General features: G+C 44.4%; 1 protein-coding gene across 2 annotated transcripts in view; it reads left to right on the top strand.

Annotated features, from left to right (window-relative positions):
- The window catches only part of HECA (hdc homolog, cell cycle regulator), a 52400-nt gene that overhangs the window by 24726 nt on the left and 7063 nt on the right, over window positions 1-20611 (top strand). For both annotated transcript variants that reach the window (XM_048226024.2, XM_048226023.2), the window contains one exon: window positions 12584-13624. In XM_048226024.2, coding sequence (XP_048081981.1) covers window positions 12584-13624 — 1041 coding nt within the window. The remainder of the gene's footprint in view (window positions 1-12583; window positions 13625-20611) is intronic.

The raw sequence follows: 20611 nt of genomic DNA, 5'->3' as shown, positions 1-20611 counted from the left end.
ATTGTACTTCTTTATTTAATGATTCAGAGGATTTTGGTGTGTCAGACCTAGTGAATTAAGACTACTTATCAGCACTTGCTGATTTTAAAAATCTGGCCTCAAATCCTTAATATTTGCAGATGATAGACTTTTACCATTTTCATGATCAATTGTGATGATGGAAGACATTCAGGGTTGTCATGTACTATATTGATGTTCCCTGATTCATTCCAGGAGCAGAAAAAAGGAAACTGGAAATACTGATGTCATCACATCTGTGCACAGTGTTATCAATATTTCCTGTTTCCAAATACTCATTTGTGTATATTTTTCATCATTCTCTTTTACTCCAGCATCTGAAAAAAGATGAAGTAAGCCTGCTAGATTGGCAAGCTTCAGATTCCTGTGTCCCTACAGGGAGAAGATGCTCACTGACTTTGCATTGATGCCAGCCAGGGAGGCAGGGACTGATGAGGATCTTTGACAATGTGGTCAGAATTCCGAGTGGTGATGACAGATTGCTGCAGTGGCTAATGCTGAACTGGCCAGCCCATAAAGTAAACAGTTGTTTACTCAAAATGCTCAAAAATGACTAGGATTCACAGTGGATCATGAAGTTAAAACTTAATTGTTAAGGAACTTGGTTAGCAAAACTGTCATTCCCTTTCGAGGACTGGTTCGGGTTTATAAAAGGTTGAAGGCCCTTGTCTTTCTAGTTTTTGTTTTACAATTTTCTGTTTGTGAATGTATAAGAACCTAATAAGCAATTTTCCTATGAAAGAGGATTTTGCACTAGAGCAAGTAAAAGTAGAATGCAGGGGTGTTTTTGTTTGTTTTTCACTGTGGAAATAGCACGTTGATAGCTGTATGCATGTGCACATGGACGCATGTACATGTGTATAAACTTACACAGAGAAGGTTGTATCTCTAGTTATTCATAGATAGACTCATGCACATATGTGAGTGTGTGTGCCTTATTTCAGTTGACATCTGTTATAAATTTACAGTTCTTATATATGAGTACATTTATCTATCATTAGTTTACCAGTGAGTATGATTTTTTTCTTATTAAAACAAGTTGCCATTATAATTGCTAATGCCATTGATGAAGGCTAGATAGCTTCAATAATCTTTTATTTTCCCTATTAAGTTATTACATTGCAATTTTTTAGAAAAGATTATTTTATATAGGCAGAGAGTGCGTATGAGTGTGGGCGGAGGGGAGAGGGAGATGGTGAGAAGCAGACTCCCCACTGAGGGTAGAGCCTGTTGCGCGGCTCAGTCCCACCACCCCAAGACCACAACCTGAGCTGAAATCAAGAGTGGGACACTCAGCCGACTGAGCCATCCAGGCACCCCTACATTGACATTTCTTTTTTTTTTTTTAAGGGGGAGGGGCAGAGGGAGAGGGAGAGAGAGAATCTTAAGCAGACTCTACACTGAGTGCAGAGCCTGACACAGGGCTCAATCTCACGACCCTGAGATCATGACCTGAGCTGAAATCAAGAGTCAGACACTTAATCAACTGAGCCACCCAGGCACCCTACATTGACATTTCTTAAGTAGTCATCCTAAGATGATGGAATTCGTTGGACTCCTGTCATCAGTGGTGGTATGATCCAGGTGTGGGTTCAGATCATGTGGCCACTTCTTTATCACTTGTCATTTCTCAGTTCGTTGCTCTTTGTCTGCCTCTCCTCATAGATCTAGTCTCTGAGGTACATATGACACTCTCTTCATATTTGTAGGATGTGAATTTCCAAGTTTGATAGGTAAGGGAGGAGAATAGGCTCAGAGGACATGAAGATAATGCTGTTGAGGAGAGCTAAGTGGAGACAAGACTGGGCCCACATGAAGATGATAGCACCCTGAGAAGTCTGGCCTTTTGTGGGTCAGGGCCAAGGAGAGGACCCTTGACAGAAGACCAGGCACGGTAGCGTTGGGAGCAACCCGAGCCCATTTCACTATTGCCTCAGTTTCACCAGTGAGGCTGTGGGAGCAGGTGGTGGGAGGAGGGTTGGAGAGGCACCTTCATGGACCAGGTGGACCGAGGGCAGGCTTGGCGGGCAGGACAGAGTGACAGGAGCAGCCTGGGCTGTGTCTGAGAGAAGAGAAATGCTGAGAGAGAAACCAGGTGAAAGAAGAATAGGGGGAGACCCGGGTATGAATAGCAGAGTCTGAGGCTGAGGGAGCTTATTAGCCAAGGGGAAGGAGAGGATTTGCAAGGGTGTGCAGTGGATAAGGTGAGTGGTTCAAGGACGGAGAGCACTTGGCTTGTTCACAGGGTGCCCCTCTGAGGAGTGGAGCCTAGGGCAGGGCAGAGAGGGTGGCCTCCTGAAAGGTCCTATGTTTATGGGACCCCTGAGGACAGTGGGTCACCTTGGCCTCCCCTCTCCCTTTGCACCCTTCTCTGGTTGACTTTGAAAAGTGGAGGGGATGGGGGTACTTTGGCACCCGTCAAGTACAGATTGTAATATCTACTAGGCAAAACTGATTGGAAAGTTAGGAGAGAGGTGGTGGATAGGTTTTTTTCTTTGTCTTCATTTATACTCTCCTTCCTAAAATACAGTGTTTTTCAAAAATACATTGTAATACTGTAAGATAAATAATAAATGAGAATATTAGTACTAGGAACAGTACTATTAGGAAAAATAATGGATGTCCTGAGTCATTACAAGAGGTAGGTCAGAAATTTGGCTTTCATATTTCTAACACACAGAAGGAAGAAGCAAACAGAAGCAGTGCTGTACTTTACAGTGTCTATCAGATTAAAAAAACAAAAGCAGTCACTTAGACATTTATAAGGCATTGTAAAATACTGAGCAAAGTTCATGACGGTATCCTTTTATAAATAAAAAAAAAATTTACTAGGCTTGCTTGCATCATTAAAAGCAGTCTGTCCAGAGAATGAAATAATATGGTCTGGGTAACCAGTTCTGTGACACCTAGCTTAGCCGAGGGATAGCTTTAATCTAGCACAGGAGTCATATACCCAAATGCCTCCAGAGTCCTGGCATGAATGAGTGTGAATGGGGCTGGAGTGGAGACCTGGATGACCTGGAGAGTATGAGATGCCCCTAAGGGTTTATCTTCTATTACAAAAAATGCTGTACTGGTTTAAGAAGTCACACTGCAGGCCAAAACGCCCCACAGGAACTCTGATCTAGAATGCGTGGACATCACCTATGAAATCTTTCTTAAAAATTGTTTCTCTCAGTTGAGCTTTGGAAAATATTGAACTGCAATGTGTTATGGGTTGTATTCTCTGACAACTACCTGGTCTGCAGATGACCCATGTTGCCAGTTAATCATGCCGCCATGTGTTTTACCTGCTGGACAGACGAGGGAGGAGATAAAGCCATTTGTCTTTTCAACTAAGGCCACTGGAAATTGTAGGGGAGAAAAGCTTTTCCCTTCTTCCCTTCTAGGTTCTTTGGCTGGCCTAATAACTAATTTGACATAAGACAGATTAATAGGAGAAAAACAAATTTAATTACATATGTATGGGAGCCCCACAAAGACAGGAAAGGCTCTCTGACAGTCAGACAATTGAAGTTTATATGCCACCACTAAAGAGAGGTAGGTATAAGGAGTCTGGGTCTTCAGATGGGGGAAGACAATTTACAGGAAGATGAGAAGAGCAAATGTTTGGTAAATAACTGTTTACCCTGCAGAGAGGTCTTTCTTAGGTTAAAAAAAAAAAAAAATCTTGGGTAATAGCTCTCCTCCTGGTACAGACTTCCTGTCTAAATTTTTTTAGATAGTTGAGGAGGGTAGGTAAAAAGCTCTTCTTGAGTCTGTTGTGCCTTGATTATCTTAAGCTCGAAGTAATTTGCATGCCAATGTGGCACATTATGGGGTGGCCTTCCTTGAACCACATCAGAATCTAGAGGTAAGGGGAGAAGGCGGATTCCAGTCTTCGGTCTCCAGGTACCATTTTGGGCCCACCAAGAGAGAAGAGGTGGGCCATCATTTTGGGGATGCGGTGCTAGAACTTAGGTGGGAAATGGGTATCACATATAAAAAAAAAATGTAGGAGTTTTGATTATGGCCACGTTTTGAATATTTGTGCTGGCAAAGGAGAGGACATTGACAAAAATAATCAAGTTCTATGGTGTTTCAGAAGAGCAAGGAAAATACTTTAAAATTGGATGACACGAGGTCTTTTCTAGAGTCTTTGAAAATTGGATTGTTGAAAAAGGCAATCTTCTGAATGGGAGAAGATATTTGCAAATGATACATCTGATAAAGTGTTGATATCCAATATATATATAAAGAACTTACACGAGTCAACACCAAAAAAACAAACAATATGATTAAAAAATGCACAGAGGACCTGAATAGACATTTTTCCAAAGAAGATGTACATGTGACCAACAGACACATGAAAAGATGGTTAGTATCACTAATCATTAGGGAAATGCAAACCAAAACCACAAGAGAATATCACTGCACACCTGGCAGAATGGCTAGCGTCAGAAAGACAAGAAACAACAACTGTTGGCAAGGATATGGAGAAAAGGGAACTCTTCTGCACCGTTGGTGGCAATGTAAATTGATGCAGCCACTGTGGAAAACAGTATGGTGTCCCTCAAAAAATTAAAAACAGACTACCATCTGATCCGTTAATTCCACTACTGGGTGTTTACCTAAAGAAAACAAAAATACTAGTTCGAAAAGATATATGCACCCTTATGTTCATTGAAGCATTATTTACAATAGCCAAGATGTGGAAGCAACCCAAGTGTCCATTTACAGAGGAATGGATGAGGAAGATGTGGTAAATATATACAACGGAATATTAGTCTAAAAAAAGGTGAGATCTTCCCATTTGCAACAACATGGATGGACCTGTAGTGTTTTATGCTAAGTAAAATAAGTCAGAGAAAGACAAATACCATATGATTTCACTTATATGTGGAATCTAAAAAATGAACGAACGAACAAATAGATTCTTAAATATGGAGAACAAACTGGTTAAATGTGGGAGATGGGTGAAGGGATGGGCATAATAGGTAAAGGGGATTAAGAGGTATGAACTTCCAGTCCTAAAATAAGTCACAGAGATGAAAAGTACAGCATAGTCAGTAATACTGTAGTAACTTTGGTGACAGACGGTGACTGCACTTACCCCGGTGAGCATCAAGTAATGTATAGAATTGTTGAATCACTATGTTGTGTACTTGAAACTAATGAAAACATTGCATGTCAATTATACCCCAATAATAAAAGAAATGGGATAGTTTAACAATTGGGCATTTTCTTTGCAGTTACATACAAATACACACACACTCATGCATTTGCACACATACTTAATCTGGAGTTGTGTTCCCATTTTATGATACTGTGATTTGGCTCTGAGAGCCCCTGAACCTACCTTTCCCTCAGGGTGAGTGCCGGCAATACATGTAATGCTAGGGTGTTGTGTGGTTCTCTGTGATCCAGCGCCCTCAGGATCAAAAAAAATCTCCAAGCAACAGAAAAGGCAGCCTGCTAATTTATTTCCTAGTACAGTGTGATCCCATTATATGCAAATTAAATTATGCAAATTTCAACTAATGACACAAATACTATTAATAAAAGCTTCACATTATGTGCAAAATTTCAGTGGTTACATTCCCCCAAATTGTGCATCAAGCTATGTCATATTTTCAAAGCTAGCAGGTCAACTGAATTATAAAAATGCTTTGATACCCAGTGGCATCACCTTTTCTTATAAAGAGAAATACCTAAGGACCCTTGGCAATATTATGTGAATTCATTGTTGTTTATAGAACTTCTTCAAGGATTTTGGTGACATTTGTGTAATTATTTTAAAATTAAGTATTATAATTTAAGTCTTTATCTTGCAGAATATCCAGGTGTGCTAATACTGGTACTGAAGAACATCCTGAAAATCACTAACTTTTGAACAGAAATGTGATAAAATACACTACGATATGCCATGCTGTCAATTTATGAGCTACAACTGAGAAATATTAGAGATAATGACGATATTAAAAAGCAACAGTAAAGAAAAATACAACACAGTGACTGTAGATTTATGTGTTCTGGGGATGCATTCCCCACACCCTTCCCCCAGACTGTGGGATAATCAGTTCTGAATTATGTGAGTTCGTCAGGGACACATCCCATGAATCAAATGCAGCCATGCTTTATGAAACCCTGTTACCTAGGCTTGGAAAAGATTGCTAAGGTTGAAAAAATGCCTATAGCAAGGCACTTATTTGTCTGATGCACAGTAGAACATCTTTAAGGGGTTAGAAGAAGAAAATTTTGCATCTGTTTCTTTAAAACTTGTCAGTGAATATTTAGTGAATTATTCTGTATGCCACCCTGCTTTGTCGTGTGGAGGAAGTACATTTCTTGCACTTATGTATGTATGGGGAAAGGCCGATGGTCACTTCCTGCTTGTAGATTTGCACTAAATGATTTCAGAGTTCTTTGGTCTTTACATCAAGTAATGTAAAGTGATAGGGCTTTTAATAATAATTGCTTATGTTTAAATAGTGATTATTATGTGCAGGCCCTGTGTGAACTGCTTTAATAACTCCTTTAATCCTCACAGCAACCCTTTGAGACAGGTACTCTTATTTCTGCCATTCCACACATTAAGAAGGCAGAAGCACAGGGAAGTTAGGTGACTTGCCAAAGATCCTAAAACTATTAAGTTGCAGAGCTGAGAGTCAAATCCAGGCTGGCTGGCTTCACAGTCTCTGTCCCCATTGACCAATCTCTGTGGCCTTTCAGGAAGCTGGAGCTGAGGATCCTCTAGTCAGAAACTTCATACCATCAGGAGAAGTTGCTCTGAAAACAAGGGGATGTGTTCCCATGTAAAAGGAATTACTGTACAGAAAAGATACATGTAATAAAATAGTGGTTCAGAAACCCTACAGTTTGCATTTGGTAACTGCAATCTGAAGGAGGATAAGAATAGATTATGGTAAGTTTGTGGGGGTGAGGGCCAGGCTGTGCTCTGAAATTGGTGGGAGTCCTAGGCTGAGTCTGGAAGACCTAATGAGAACAGTGCTCCCCAAGGGCTCACCCTTCCGCCCTTCCCATCCTTCAGCACTCAGTCACTGTACTTTCCTTCAATAAGATATTAATTAGACAATATGATTTCCACAGTAGTGGGTTACAAGGCTGAATGTGACCAAGTGCCTACCTTAGATTTCACCTAGAAAGCCTTGTATGACTTCGGAAGACCCTCCTTACCCCTCTACCCTGCTGAACTCCCCACCTGCTTGTGATGCTTGCAACTATTTTAAGAGGGGTGAAAGCATTCATTTTACAGTTAAAAAACTGACAGTGGCAACGTCTGTCTGGTTTATGGGGCTCCTGTTCGTGTGAATGGGTGTGTCAAAGGGTTTGGGTTTGTTAGGGCGGCCAGTGTAAATGATGCTGTCAGATCCTTCCCTTTTAATAGGTGTGGGAGGCAGGATATAGGATGAGAAGGCTGGGAAGAGTGACAGACTTTGCCCAAGTGATGTCAGACTAGCTATCTTACTGTCCAGACTTGAAACTACTGAGATTTTTGCCCAGAATGAAGTGATCCCTAAGTTTTTCACTTGGGCAAGGAGAAATAGAAGCTGAGTCCTGAATATCTGACGATGAAGCTGTAAAAACATACTGGCGGGTTTATATACATTTGTACAAGCAGTGCTGACTGCACAAAGGAACATCTCATATTGCTTGTTAGGCTATCACAGCTTTGACCAATGTCCTAAGGGATGTATGTGACACAGGCCCTCACTGACCGTGCCATCCCCCTCTCTCACGAACAGTTTTGTTGTATCAGTCTATATTTTGTTTATACCTTTACCTTTGTGGGACTGCGATTCTTAAGAGCTAGGAATTTTATAAATTTAGAGACCACATTCAGGAAGCAATCAAACGCATTTCTGTAAGACCACTCATTTGTGGGGGCACCTGGGTGGCTCAGTCAGGTAAGCATCTGCCTTTGGCTCAAGTCATGATCTCAGGGTCCTAGGGTCGAGCCTGGTGTTGGGCTCCCTGCTCAGGGGGAGTCTGCTTCTCCCTCTGCCTCCTCCCCGCTGCTCGTGCCCTCTCTCTGTCTCTCAGATAAATAAATAAAATCTTAAAAAAAAAAAAGACTGCTAATTTGTTATAGGTATGATCTGAAGGGCACTCATGCTATTTCTTAGAGTTCTAAAATCTTTTCCTGTATGTTTTTTTTTTTTAAAGATTTTATTTATTTATTCGACAGAGATAGAGACAGCCAGCGAGAGAGGGAACACAAGCAGGGGGAGTGGAAGAGGAAGAAGCAGGCTCATAGCAGAGGAGCCTGATGTGGGGCTCGATCCCATAACGCCGGGATCACGCCCTGAGCTGAAGGCAGACGCTTAACCACTGTGCCACCCAGTTGCCCCTTTTCCTGTATGCTTTAGTTAACCTTTACGACTTAGGAAATTGGAAAAGAGACATGGCCTCATTCGTTACTTTCTGAACCCCTTTTGTGGGTTCAAAACATTAGATAGAAAAAGTAGGAAATCTCTTGCAGCAGTTTGCATTTAGTTGTGGAGCCAGAGACACAGGCATCAAGTTACAGAAGACGTGGGGAGCCGGGGAGAGTTGTTAGGGAACTTCATAGAGCGCCTTCACATGTGTTTGCGGTGAATGAGAGCAAGAATTGTTGTCCTCACTTTACAGATGAGGAAGCAGGAAACTGCTCCATGTCAAACAGCGAGTCACCCAAACCCCGCTCGCACTATTCCCAGCTGCCTTTCCAGTGTGGGCAGTGGGAGGCAGAGGGCAGGTTTGAACCAAGCCTTGAAGGCAATCCTGTCTGAGTGCAGAGGCCAGCCCATGATGGCCTCATCAGAAGGCTGCATGAGATGGAAAAGCCTGTCAGAAGCCGTCGTACCCAAGGCTCCCCCTGTTACTCACCCTGTTTCTTGGAGCCTCGCCCTTGGGCTGGAGGTGTGTAACAGGGTGAGGTGTCTGTTGCACATATTTGGTCTCAAGCCCTTGTCTTTGTTTTTGAGGCCTAGCCGCAAAGACCACATCAGAGTGGCTGAGATGTAAACAGGCTGACTGGCAGGTTGGCATGGGAGCTCTTCATTGCTGAGCCGTGGAGGCCAGAAGGCAGGTGAGGACGGCTGTGGTGAGGATGGGCAGTGTTCGGGAGACAGGGACCTGGAGCCACGCTGCCTCCTCTGTGATTCCCGCAGAGATTTCTGTGGGAGCTCTTAGCACCATTTGCTGATTCTTCCAGCTCCAAAGACCCGGTACGTAGGAAGTGCTCAGTATTGGTTAAATCAAACATTTGCAGCTTTTTGAGAAAGCTATAAAAAGGGCTTTCCCCCTCTTAATCTACCTTCTTTAATGTGAAAATACTTTAAAAAGAAATATCAAGCCAATCTCAACATTTAAAATTTAAAATTTTGGCTATTGTAAATGCAAAGGTAGAGGCCATTCTTCAGTTTGATTTCACGAGTCCTGGGTTAACAGCACTTTGGTTACTGCCATTACATTTCAGAGACTTTCCCTCCAAGGCTGTTTCTCTGAAGGGTTGAAGAGAAAAGCAACTGAACTTTGTTTAATTGACTAATTAACATTTTAAAGGACACTAAAGGTCACAGCCCAGGTGATTGCAGTTAATTTACTCAGTTTACAGACCATTTTTCTACTTCTTTTTGGGTACGCTTCAGTATATGTAGGTCTGTCTAGGGTTTCAGCTGGCTTCCTTCTGCTCGGCTGGTCACATTGGGTTTCGTGTGGCTGTTTTAATGCAGCTTTATTCAGCGTGGGATGTGTGTCAGGCCTAGGCCCAATGGTGCAAGGAACACAAAGATGGGTAAGATGCATCCTCTTTGGAGTCATCAACCTGGTGGGACCACAGTGGGGACACAAGTAAGGTTCAGACCAGACTATGCGGGGAAGGGCTTGTTCTGGTGACATCAGTGTCTAGAGGTGGGCCTCGGAGGATGGGAGGAAGGGGCGAAGGTTTACGAGGTGCCAGGCCCTGCTCTAAGCGCCACCTGTGTATCAGATTTTATCCTTGTAACAACCATATGAAGTACATTCAGGAGTTATCTGCATTCTGTACAGGAAATGAAGATAAAAAGAAGTAACTCGTCCAAGGGCTCACAGCTCAACAGTGGTATTGCCAGGATTCTGGCTCAGGCAGTCTGGTTGAGAGTGTGTGCTGTGAGTCGCTGCACTAGGTGAGTGGGATTTGGATAAATGAAGATTCAGGGCCGTGGACTCCCGGGAAGTAGATGGGGGGAGCCACAGTGATCAAAGGAACGGAGGCAGACAAGTTGGTTAGGGCCTTTTGTCTGATGCCCTGGAGTCCCACACTGAAGGGGACGATTGTAAAATCTGAGTGTCCTAGGCTTTCTGGGTCCCATCAGCTGTGCTGGTGCAATGTTGTATTTGTAACTCAGAGGGCAGTGGTGAGGTTGGGAAGGGCTTTGAGTCCTGGAGTTGCAGAGCTTGTTGCCTCCTCCTCTTCAGGCTGGCCTGAATTTTTGGCATTCATTCCCCGAGGAAGTGAACGTGTAGGTAGGGCTCAGCCCTTGCTGGCTTCTTCCCATTGTTTTTCCTTCCCTTCCTTGTACTTTTGGGAAGAGTCTTCTGGAAGATCATCTGAACTGCTTCTACTTCTTTACCTAATCATCCACTCTTCACCATCCATCTCCGATCTGTCCTTTGTCATCCCACTGGAACTGCTCCTACTAAGGTGTCACCTACTGGCTCACTGATCATTCTGATGAGGACTCTTCAGTCTTTGACATACCACCAGGGGCAGTTTTGCTCCCTCTCCCCTTGGGATATCTGGCAATGTCTGGAGACAGTTTTGGGTATCACTATTGTCTGAGTCAGTCCTCTGTTCTTATAATTTTCCAACTGCCTTGATACAATTCTCCCCTGACTTGTCTTGCAGTGAATCCTCAGTTCATTCGTCACCAGCCTCTGTGGAGGACTCCTCCTGCCTTTTAATGTTGCTTCTCAGGATTCTTTTCCTCTCCTCACATGCCTCTTGGGCTAGCTCCTCAGTCCAGGGAGTCAATGTCGACCTCTGGCTGCGTGGCTACACATCTGTATTCAGGCTCCAGGTCTTTTGGCTTCAGTCTTGTCTTCCTCCACCTCATCGGTACATAGGCATTTTCAATTCAGCGGGCCCAAAATAAGGCCAGCCCAAAGTCGTCTTTGTCCAAACCTGTCCTTCCCATGCTTGCTGTCCATCTGCGTTTGCTCACGTCCAACAGTAAGCGCCATTTTACTCTGCTGTTGCAGTAGGTAGGCACTCATCTCTCACCTGGATTACTGCCCACACGCCCCAACCCTGCAGCCTTCTTGGCCTCCCCCGCCTCCCGCCACCAGGGGGGAGCTTTCTAAAACAGAACTCTGACTGAGGGTTCTCAGCTACAACCCATCAAGTCTGAACTGAGCTTGGCCTATGGAACCTTCCTGATCAAGCCCAGCGGTTCCCAACTAGGAGTATTACTGCTCTCCAAAAGGGCCTTTTGAGGCGCGCCTGGGTGGCTTAGTTGTTAAGCATCTGCCTTCAGCTCAGGGCGTGATCCTGGTGTTCTGGGATCCAGCCCCGCATCAGGCTCCTCCACTGGCAGCCTGCTTCTTCCTCGCCCACTCCCCCTGCTTGTGTTCCCTCTCTCGCTGGCTGTCTCTCTCTCTCTGTCAAATAAATAAAATCTTTAAAAAAAACAAAAACAAAAAAACCCCAAAAGGGCCTTTTGAAAATGTTACAGGTGTTGGAGTAACCGGAATCCAGTGGAATTCCAATCTCCATAAATCCTATTTACTTCTTAAGAGATGGGTTCTACTTTGTGTCACCAAGTTTTCCCTCCTTTTAGGGAAACTGATTGGCCTTTTAGATGACCTATGGGGCATGCAGTTAAATAGGGTAGGGTAGAAGTATCTTGGTGTTCCTAGTTTCTGTCCTGATAGCTTTAGGAGAATTCTGTTGTTTGCTTGTTTTTTTTTTCCTTCATGTCCTGACAGTGTAATTCTGTGTAGACCAACAAATACTTTGACCAAACATTCCTACCATTAGGTATCAGGCCATTCTAGAAGAGAATTGGGAATGAGGTAATTCTGTTTTCTAGCGTCTCTATGGTATTCAGGATAATCTAATGCTTGTGATAAAGGGCTTTGAGGGTCCTTTTGGAGCTGGTTGGTTAAGTGGCTTCATCACATTATTTCCTAGTTCACTGGAGTGATTCCTTTTTAAGGAACCTTGGAACTAGCCGTCATTACACGCACATCTTAGGAAAACCTCATACTACACTATACTGTTGGAAGTACTGACATACGGCTAATTGCACTGTAAAGGATTTGGACTTTTTGAAGCTTACTGCTGTGTTTTTCAGGAGATAACAAATATCTGAAAATAAATTCCCTTGGCACAACATTATACCAGAAGAAAGTAGTAAATGTTTTTTAATCCTCTCTGGTGTTATTCCAGCGGTGGAAATTTTGACACCGGAAAATTGTACAGTTGGCATGAATGGGCTCATGGCAGGGGCAGGGGGAATGGTAGCTTTGATGTCTGACGCGGCGCCAGCGGGAACCCCAGCTTCTGCATGCTCACCCTCTTCGTCTTTGTGTTTCTCCGCAGAAGCCCCCTGCGCCACGCCCCTGATCTGCAGCTTCGGGAGGCCGGTGGACCTGGACAAGGACGACTACCAGAAGGTGGTGTGCAACAACGAGCACTGCCCCTGCAGCAGCTGGATGCACCTGCAGTGCTTCTACGAGTGGGAGAGCAGCATCCTGGTCCAGTTCAACTGCATCGGCCGCGCCCGCAGCTGGAACGAGAAGCAGTGCCGCCAAAACATGTGGACAAAGAAGGGCTATGACCTGGCCTTCCGCTTCTGTTCCTGCCGCTGTGGACAGGGCCACCTAAAAAAGGACACGGACTGGTACCAGGTGAAGCGGATGCAGGATGAGAAGAAGAAGAAGTCCGGCTCGGAGAAGAACACAGGGAGGCCCCCTGGCGAAGCGGGGGAGGAGGCCAAGAAGTGCCGGCCGCCGAACAAGCCGCAGAAAGGCCTGAGCCATGACCTCCCCCGGCGGCACTCCGTGGACAGGCAGAACTCCCAGGAGAAGGCTGTCAGCGCTGCCGCCTACGGGGCCCGCTCCCCCTGCGCCTCCCCGGGCCAGTCCCCGCCCACCGGCTACTCCATCCTCTCCCCTGCCCACTTCAGCGGCCCCCGCTCCTCGAGATACCTCGGGGAGTTCCTAAAGAACGCCATCCATTTGGAGCCTCATAAAAAGGCCATGGCTGGGGGGCACGTGTTCCGAAACACCCACTTTGATTACAGTCCGGCTGGGTTATCGGTGCACAGGGGGGGCCACTTCGACGCGCCCGTGCAGTTCCTGCGGCGCCTGGACCTGTCTGAGCTGCTCACTCACATCCCCAGGCATAAGCTGAACACTTTCCACGTGCGCATGGAAGACGATGCGCAGATGGGCCAGGGCGAGGACCTGCGGAAGTTCATTCTTGCGGCCCTCAGTGCCAGCCACAGGAATGTTGTCAACTGTGCGCTGTGCCACCGGGCGCTCCCGGTGTTCGAACAGTTCCCCTTGGTGGACGGAACTCTGTTCTTAAGCCCGTCGAGACACGATGAGATCGAATATGATGTGCCGTGTCATCTTCAAGGTACAGGTGTTCGTTCACCTTGCCTGCTTTCCTTGTTAAAAGCCGAAAAGCAAGATGGGATTGCTCTCTTCTGGCTTCATGTTAACGGATGGTGCCTTTTGTTCTAGTTAGGTGCCAGGCCATGTTGGAGTATTTCAGCTTTGCCCATTGAGGTCGTGGAGGTGGTGGTGGGTTTTTTTTCTTTACTCTTGATGCCGCTGTACCAAATACAGTTGTTCTGGTGGGTCATTTTATGTTTTTGTTCTGCTGTACTATGGAGGGAGGATTCCTCATGTATAGTTTTCCATAATTGGGAGGGAATTTAGAGTAGGAATTGCATGTTTATGTCACTTGGTGTCAAATAGTTGCCTTTGAAACCTGTGTTAACGTGCCCAGCATGCTGTGTATTTGCTTTGATTCTTGTAAACACAATGGAGTAAGGGGGAGGGGGTGGGACAGAGAGGGCCACCATGTTTTTAGATTAGTTGAATTAATCTTGAAGTTTGTGGAAGATCAGGTTTTCTCTATAACAGCAAAAGGAAAGTGGAAGATTATTGAAAGCTGAGGCATCACCTGGGTGGCAAAGGCAGGGGGAGCTTAGTGCTGTGGATGACATTCAAGGATGTAGGGATATTTCAGCCAGAACTTGAATGATGGGGGTTGGTCAGGATAAATGAGCAATCTGTCAGTTCATGTAAAATTATTGAATTTATATAAAGGTGAGATACATGACGTATAACATGTTTGTACCTTTAAAAGTGTGCCAGAAAAGCCTGTGGTAGAAATGATATATTCCACCTATCTTCTTCCCACACCACCTGCTGTCGAGACAGCATTTTTCAATTATAACTGATTCTCAGGTTTTTACCATCATAATTTTATTTTATTTTTTTAAAAAAGATTTTATTGATTTATTTGTCAGAGAGAAAGAATAAGCATGGGGAGCTGCAAGCAGAGGGAGAGGGAGAAGCAAGGAGCCCGATGTGGGACTCGATCCCAGGACCCCAGGCTCATGACCTGAGCTGAAGGCAGACGCTGAACCGATTGAGCCACCCAGGCGTCCCACCATCATAATTTTAAAATCTTCATATCCAATTTTAGATATTGTCTATTGACTTACGTTTCAGGTGGATGACTGTGCTTTCTTAAATCTTCCCCTTTCTCTCAGAATAATATATCACAATTCTCTGTGAAATCCTTAATGTTTTTACTGCTATGATTACGTAAATACCTAGTGTTGAGCAAGGAGTTTAGGTGTGTTTCCTATCATAGAGTACAGTATATTCTAGGACATCTTTTGTTTTGTTATTACAGTTAATAATTCTTCCACAGTTTCATTTTCTTAATCTTTTTGGAAACATTGGCTGGTTGTTCCCACTCTCCAGCAGCTCTCACAAAACTCTCAGAAACATTTGCACATACCTAGTATCCATTTAATGAACTTCTTGTTGTAGAAATTAAATTCCCTTCACGGAGCCTTTCATCTCCCTGCCCCTGTCTGTCTGGCTGCCCCTGTCTGGCTGGCTGCCCCTGTCTGGCTGGCTGCCCCTGTCTGTCTGGCTGCCCCTGTCTGTCTGGCTGCCCCTGTCTGGCTGGCTGCACTCATTAGCTGCTGTACTACATGGTTGCCCATCTAGGAATTCTTTACTTGCTCTTCTGTTTTTTATTTTCTGTTTCCTAGATCTCATGTTTTCTTTTTTCTTGGTTTATTTCCTCAGTTTGTTAAGAAACATCCCCAGGAGCTTTCTGAGAAAGGAAGCATGGGAAAGGGTATTTTCAGACTTTGGAAGTCTGATTATATCTTGATTCTGTTTTCACACTTGATTGCTGTTTGGCTGGGTAGAATCTTCCAAGTTATAACTCTCTTCCCCTTAGGATTTTGAAGGCATTTATTTCTTCACTGTCTCTGCTCTTCTGGTGTCACTGTTGAGAAGTCAAAATGTTATTGCTGTCCCTTTGCTCTCCCCTCCCATCCCCTTGAAGGTTTTAAGATTTTCTCTTTATCCCTAGTGTTCTGACGTTTCACTGTGACATGGGTCTTCCCCTTCACCCCCATTCATTGTGCAGTGTGCTTTTTTGGGATTTTGGCTGTATGAACTTATGGTCTTCAGTTTGGGGAAATTTTCTTCTGATTTCTTTCTCTGATTATTTCCTCTTTCATTTTTAAAAACAACTGTGGAACTGTTAGATATTGGACCTCTTAAAAATGGATCTTTTTTTTTTTTTTTGAGATGGAAGCAGCTCTTCTATATCCTATTGTTTATCTCTCTCTTTATCCTGCCTTCCGGAAGATTTCTTTGGCTTTATATCCCAGGATTTTTACTGAGTTTAAGATTTTCTGTTCTGTAAATATATAAATTATAATTTTAAGAGCACTTTTTAATAGTGTCTTGTTCTTGTTTCATGGATGCAGTTTCTTGTTTTAACTGTTTTCTCAACAGGGAAGAGAAAGAGAGGTTGCAGGGAGCAGTCTCATTCCTTTTCTAGAATTTCATCTATTCCTTTATGTCTTTTAGCCTTTGTTAAAGGCAAACTGCTCCAGAACTTAATGTTTTAAACCAGTGATGATTTATGATTTCCCACGGTTCTGTGGGTTGGTTGGTTAGGATGGCCTCTGACACGTGTCTGGAGTGAGTGGCTCATCCCTGGTTGGTGTGGTTTTTTATCTTCCAGTAGGCCAGACTGGGCATTTTCCTGCATTCAGGGAGTGAGGGTGGGGGCTGCACTCTCTCTCAAGAGGTGTAAGCTTAGAACTGAGTATCATCACTTCCATCACATTGTGGTTTTCAAATAAGTTGTAGGGGATGATTAAATAGACTACTTCTTGATGGAAAAAGTTGCATAGAATTTATGGTTACTTCTCTACTCCCCTGTTTCCCTTTTGGCACCTCATCCCACTCTGCACCCCCCTCATTGCTTGCTGTCCAGTTTCAGATCTAAGCCATTTAAAATTCCTTCATTCTGACCTCCTATTTTGGGTTCAGGCTTGCGGGTATCTCATAGTTTCCTGGAAGATGGAGTTTGTGTTTTGTTTCTTGTTCTTTATACTGGTTGGGGTTAATTTTAGAGGGAAGTAGGTGGAAACTACTTTCACTTTAAGACCGGGAGTATTCTCTATGAAGATGAATGAGAGTACAGGGGTTCAGCATACAGGAGAGAAGTGTTGTTCTTATTCTATTTGTGATGGACAGATTCTTTTCACTTACCCCATTCATCAGTGAATCAAATTTATTAATTTCATACATGGGCTGGGTCCTTGCCTTTCATCAATTTATAATCTTAGGATATAAGATGCTTTTATAAAAATGTAACTTTATCAGGCTTAAGGCACTAGTATCACCTGTGGAATTGATAATACCTGGATATAATGTACTTCAGCATCCCGTACTTTCTAACGAGGCAGGGGCCACTTTGGCCCGGTTAATTAAAGAAGGCGGTGGGAAGGCGGATATCAGAAGGTGGGCTGGACCTTGATAAGCAGAGGGTCTGGCCATGTAAGGCCTTTGTTGATAAGGACAGGGAGCGATGTGCGCAAGGGAACGGTGGTTAAAATATAAAAGTTGAGACACAAAACTGGAGAGAACAGATTGGTGAGAGTGGGGTTCTACAGCGGAAAATGAGTAGGGTAGGCAGGGAAAACAGATTGTGGCTGTCCTTTCAAGCCATGGTAAGAGCTTTGCAATGTTCTTTATAAGACCTGAAGAGTTTAATTTTTTTTCTTCTTCTTTAGAGCAGATGATCGCTTGGGTGGAAAAGTTGTTTGAAAGTGGGGGGGGGGAACCTGTCTCCAGAGAGGTGGAGCTTAAATTTCCCACCTCGATGGCAAGAGATGAGAGACTGCTGGCTGCTAACAGTGGGAACTGAAAGGTAGGAAAATCAGCAAGAGATTAAAGAAAAAATTGTGGCTTTGGGGGCAACTTGCCTATAGAGGATGAAGCTGCATCCTGGCTGGCTCAGTTTGGCTCTAGAGCAGATGAAGGATGCTGCCATGCACAGGAGTGGAGAACACTGGGAAGGAGACCTGTCTTAGGGGAAAGATGAGGGCATTGGTGTGTGTTGGGGTTGAAGGGGTGTTGGGACTTTGAGTGGAGATGTCTGTCTAGCGAGCATTATTAGAAATAAGCATCTGGGATGAACACTGGGGAGCTTATTGTATAACACGGGTGGTTCAGATCTTAAGATTGGAAGAACTCTTGAATAGGGAGAGAAGAGAAAGAAAAGGAAGAGTATGCGACAGAGCCCAGGACCACGTCTGAAGGGTACCTTTCAGGGAGTGGATGGAGAAAGGTGAAAATTAGATAGGCCCGAGTACTGTGTGTGTGTGTGTGTGTGTGTGTGTGTACATGAGTACATACATGTTACAAACAGCTAATGGATGTGTTAGGCATGCACTACAAAGGTCTTAAGAAGTTTGACTGTTGATGACAAAAGTTGGAGCTAAGGTGTTTGTCACTACCAGAGAGGTGGGTGGCTCACGTGGAGCCTTGCCATGTGTCTCTGTTTCTGTTGCCACATCTCATGGAAGTTCACACACTGTCGCTAGATAGTGTCTACCTCTTCTTCATCCCAGAGTCGCACTGTGTATGGCTTAAAAGCATCTTCAACGACAATAGAAAGGCCATGTTCTAGGCCGCAGGAGTCCATACTGCAGCTGATGATACACTGCTGAAATCACTTGTAATTTCAAGTGGGGAAGGTCATTGCCATGCTTGCCCTTTACCCATCACTGCCCCCTGCAGCCTCCAACTCTAGCCTCTGTTCTCTGACTCTTCCTTTGAGAAGATGGTTTTGTTTGGTCTTAATAATTTATTAAGATTGATCTAATTAGGAAGTTCTTATTGTGCTTCTTTACTACTGAGAACCACAGGTGACTGTTCTTTCAGGAATCTCCTTTTTGTTTGAACTCACAACCCTACAGTTTAGCCATGTAAAATGCTCTGTGTTTACAACAAGTATAATCATAACTGAAACAAATCTAGAGACTCTAGGCCGGGAGTTCCCAGGAGTTTTCCCAGAAGTTGGTGTCACACAGACATTAATTTAAGTCTGGACGTTGCTACTTATTATCTTTGTGAGCTTGGGCAAGCTAAGCCAGCTCACTGAACTTCAGTTCCTCCAGTCTGGAGCGGGAATAACAGTACTGCCTACTTCACAGTGTTGCTGGGAGGGTTAAGTGAAATGACTCACGTGGCCTCCTTAGAGCACATGCCTGACCCGTGCATGGTGGGCCCTCAGTAGAAGTTCCCTATCAGCTCTGTGCATGGTTATTGCTGCTACCACCTCCTCTCTGTGTCCGTCCCTCCTCCCACCCTTCTCGGCAGCCCACTGGGTATCTTTGAATGTTAGAGAATTGCCCCAGGTAAATCTAGGAGGGAGACTGGAAATGTGTTTTCTAGTGGGTTCCTGGATACTTGAACTGATATCATGAAAAGCTGTGAGGCCACTCCCAAGTGGGTATGGCATATGAAATCTTTTTCTTTTCAGCTTTTTAGAGCAGAGATGGGCACTATTACAGGAAGCTCTTGGGACGCCTGGGTGGCTTGGTTGATTTAGCATGTGCCTTCAGTTCAGGTCATGATCTCAGGTCCTGGGATTGAGCCCCGCGTCGTGCTTCCTGCTTAGTGGGGAGTATGCTGCTCCCCCTGCTTGTGCTTTCTCGGTCTCTTGCTTTCTCTCAAATAAATAACATCTTAAAAAAAAAAAAAAGAAGTTCTTGTCACCCTTGCCTTTTTTTGGGGGGGGGGCATTGAGGCCTCCAAGATTATAATGTCTTTGGCTATTAATATACCCCATCCATTTACCCAACATATAGTTATGAAGTGCTTTCTCCATTACAGACATTGTGCTAGACAATGAGGATGTGTCTATAGCTACAAGGATGAAGCTGCATCCTGGTTGGCTTAGTTTGGCTCTAGAGCAGATAAAGGATGCTGCCATGGACAGGAGTGGAGAACACTGGGAAGGAGACCTGTCTTAGGGGAAAGATGAGGGCATTGGTGTGTGTTGGGGTTGAAGGGGTGTTGGGACTTTGAGTGGAGATGTCTGTCTAGCGAGCATTATTAGAAATAAGCATCTGGGACGAACACTGGGGAGCTTATTTTATAACAGGGGTGGTTCAGATCTTAAGATTGGAAGAACTCTTGAATAGGGAGAGAAGAGAAAGAAAAGGAAGAGTATGTGACAGAGCCCAGGACCACGTCTGAAGGGTACCTTCCGGGAATGGATGGAGAAAGGTGAAAATTAGGCCTGAGAAGTAGGTTGTGTGTGTGTGAGAAAACATGGTTCCTACCCTCAAGGAGGCAGAGAGAGCCTTGTAAGCAAATGTAGTGAAGAGTTACCCTGTTAGTACTGTTGACCTCTTTCCAGAGAGTAAGGAGCAGGCTGGTATTAGCATCGAAAGGTGAAGAGCCGTGGTTTGGCGGCTGGCACGGAGCAGCGCATTCTGAAGGAGTATGCTCTCCTGAGCGTAGTTTTCGGCGCAACGGAGCTCCCTGATCCCATCGTAGAGAGCGGCAGTGTTGCTGTTCCACGCTGTCTGGGTGGATCCTGGACGTGCCCAGTTTTTCCTCCTGATTTGAATCCTAACTCTTAGGATTCAAACATAAATGTAAACAAGGGTGACCTCTTTTCCTTTGTAAGCATTAGATGTGAACAAATGATGGAGGAATGGAGTTGTGTCTCTTAAGAGTCCAGTAAATAGTAAGACATTGGACTCCGTTTAAATAACCACTTACAAGTAATGATCCTGGTTCCTTAATTAAATATGGTGAGGCTGAGCAGCTTTGGAGACAGGGACAGTTAACACAGGAATTGTGGCTGCCGTAGAATTCTGGGCCACCAATACCAAGACAGACTGTGGACTTTCTTATGATGGGACTTGGTGGACAAAAGCCCGTGACTGCAGACCAGCGTTGTTGGTTCAGACTCCGTGCCACACACAGACTTCTGAGCAGAGAGTCCTGCGTGACCACTGGCTGGTTTGTAGCATTTGTGGCTTGGTCATTTGAA

Source organism: Ursus arctos, unplaced genomic scaffold (assembly GCF_023065955.2).
Source record: "Ursus arctos isolate Adak ecotype North America unplaced genomic scaffold, UrsArc2.0 scaffold_13, whole genome shotgun sequence".
Taxonomy (NCBI): Eukaryota; Metazoa; Chordata; class Mammalia; order Carnivora; family Ursidae; genus Ursus; species Ursus arctos.
Note: the sequence above shows the minus strand (reverse complement) of the source record. Positions and strands in the feature narration are given on the sequence as shown.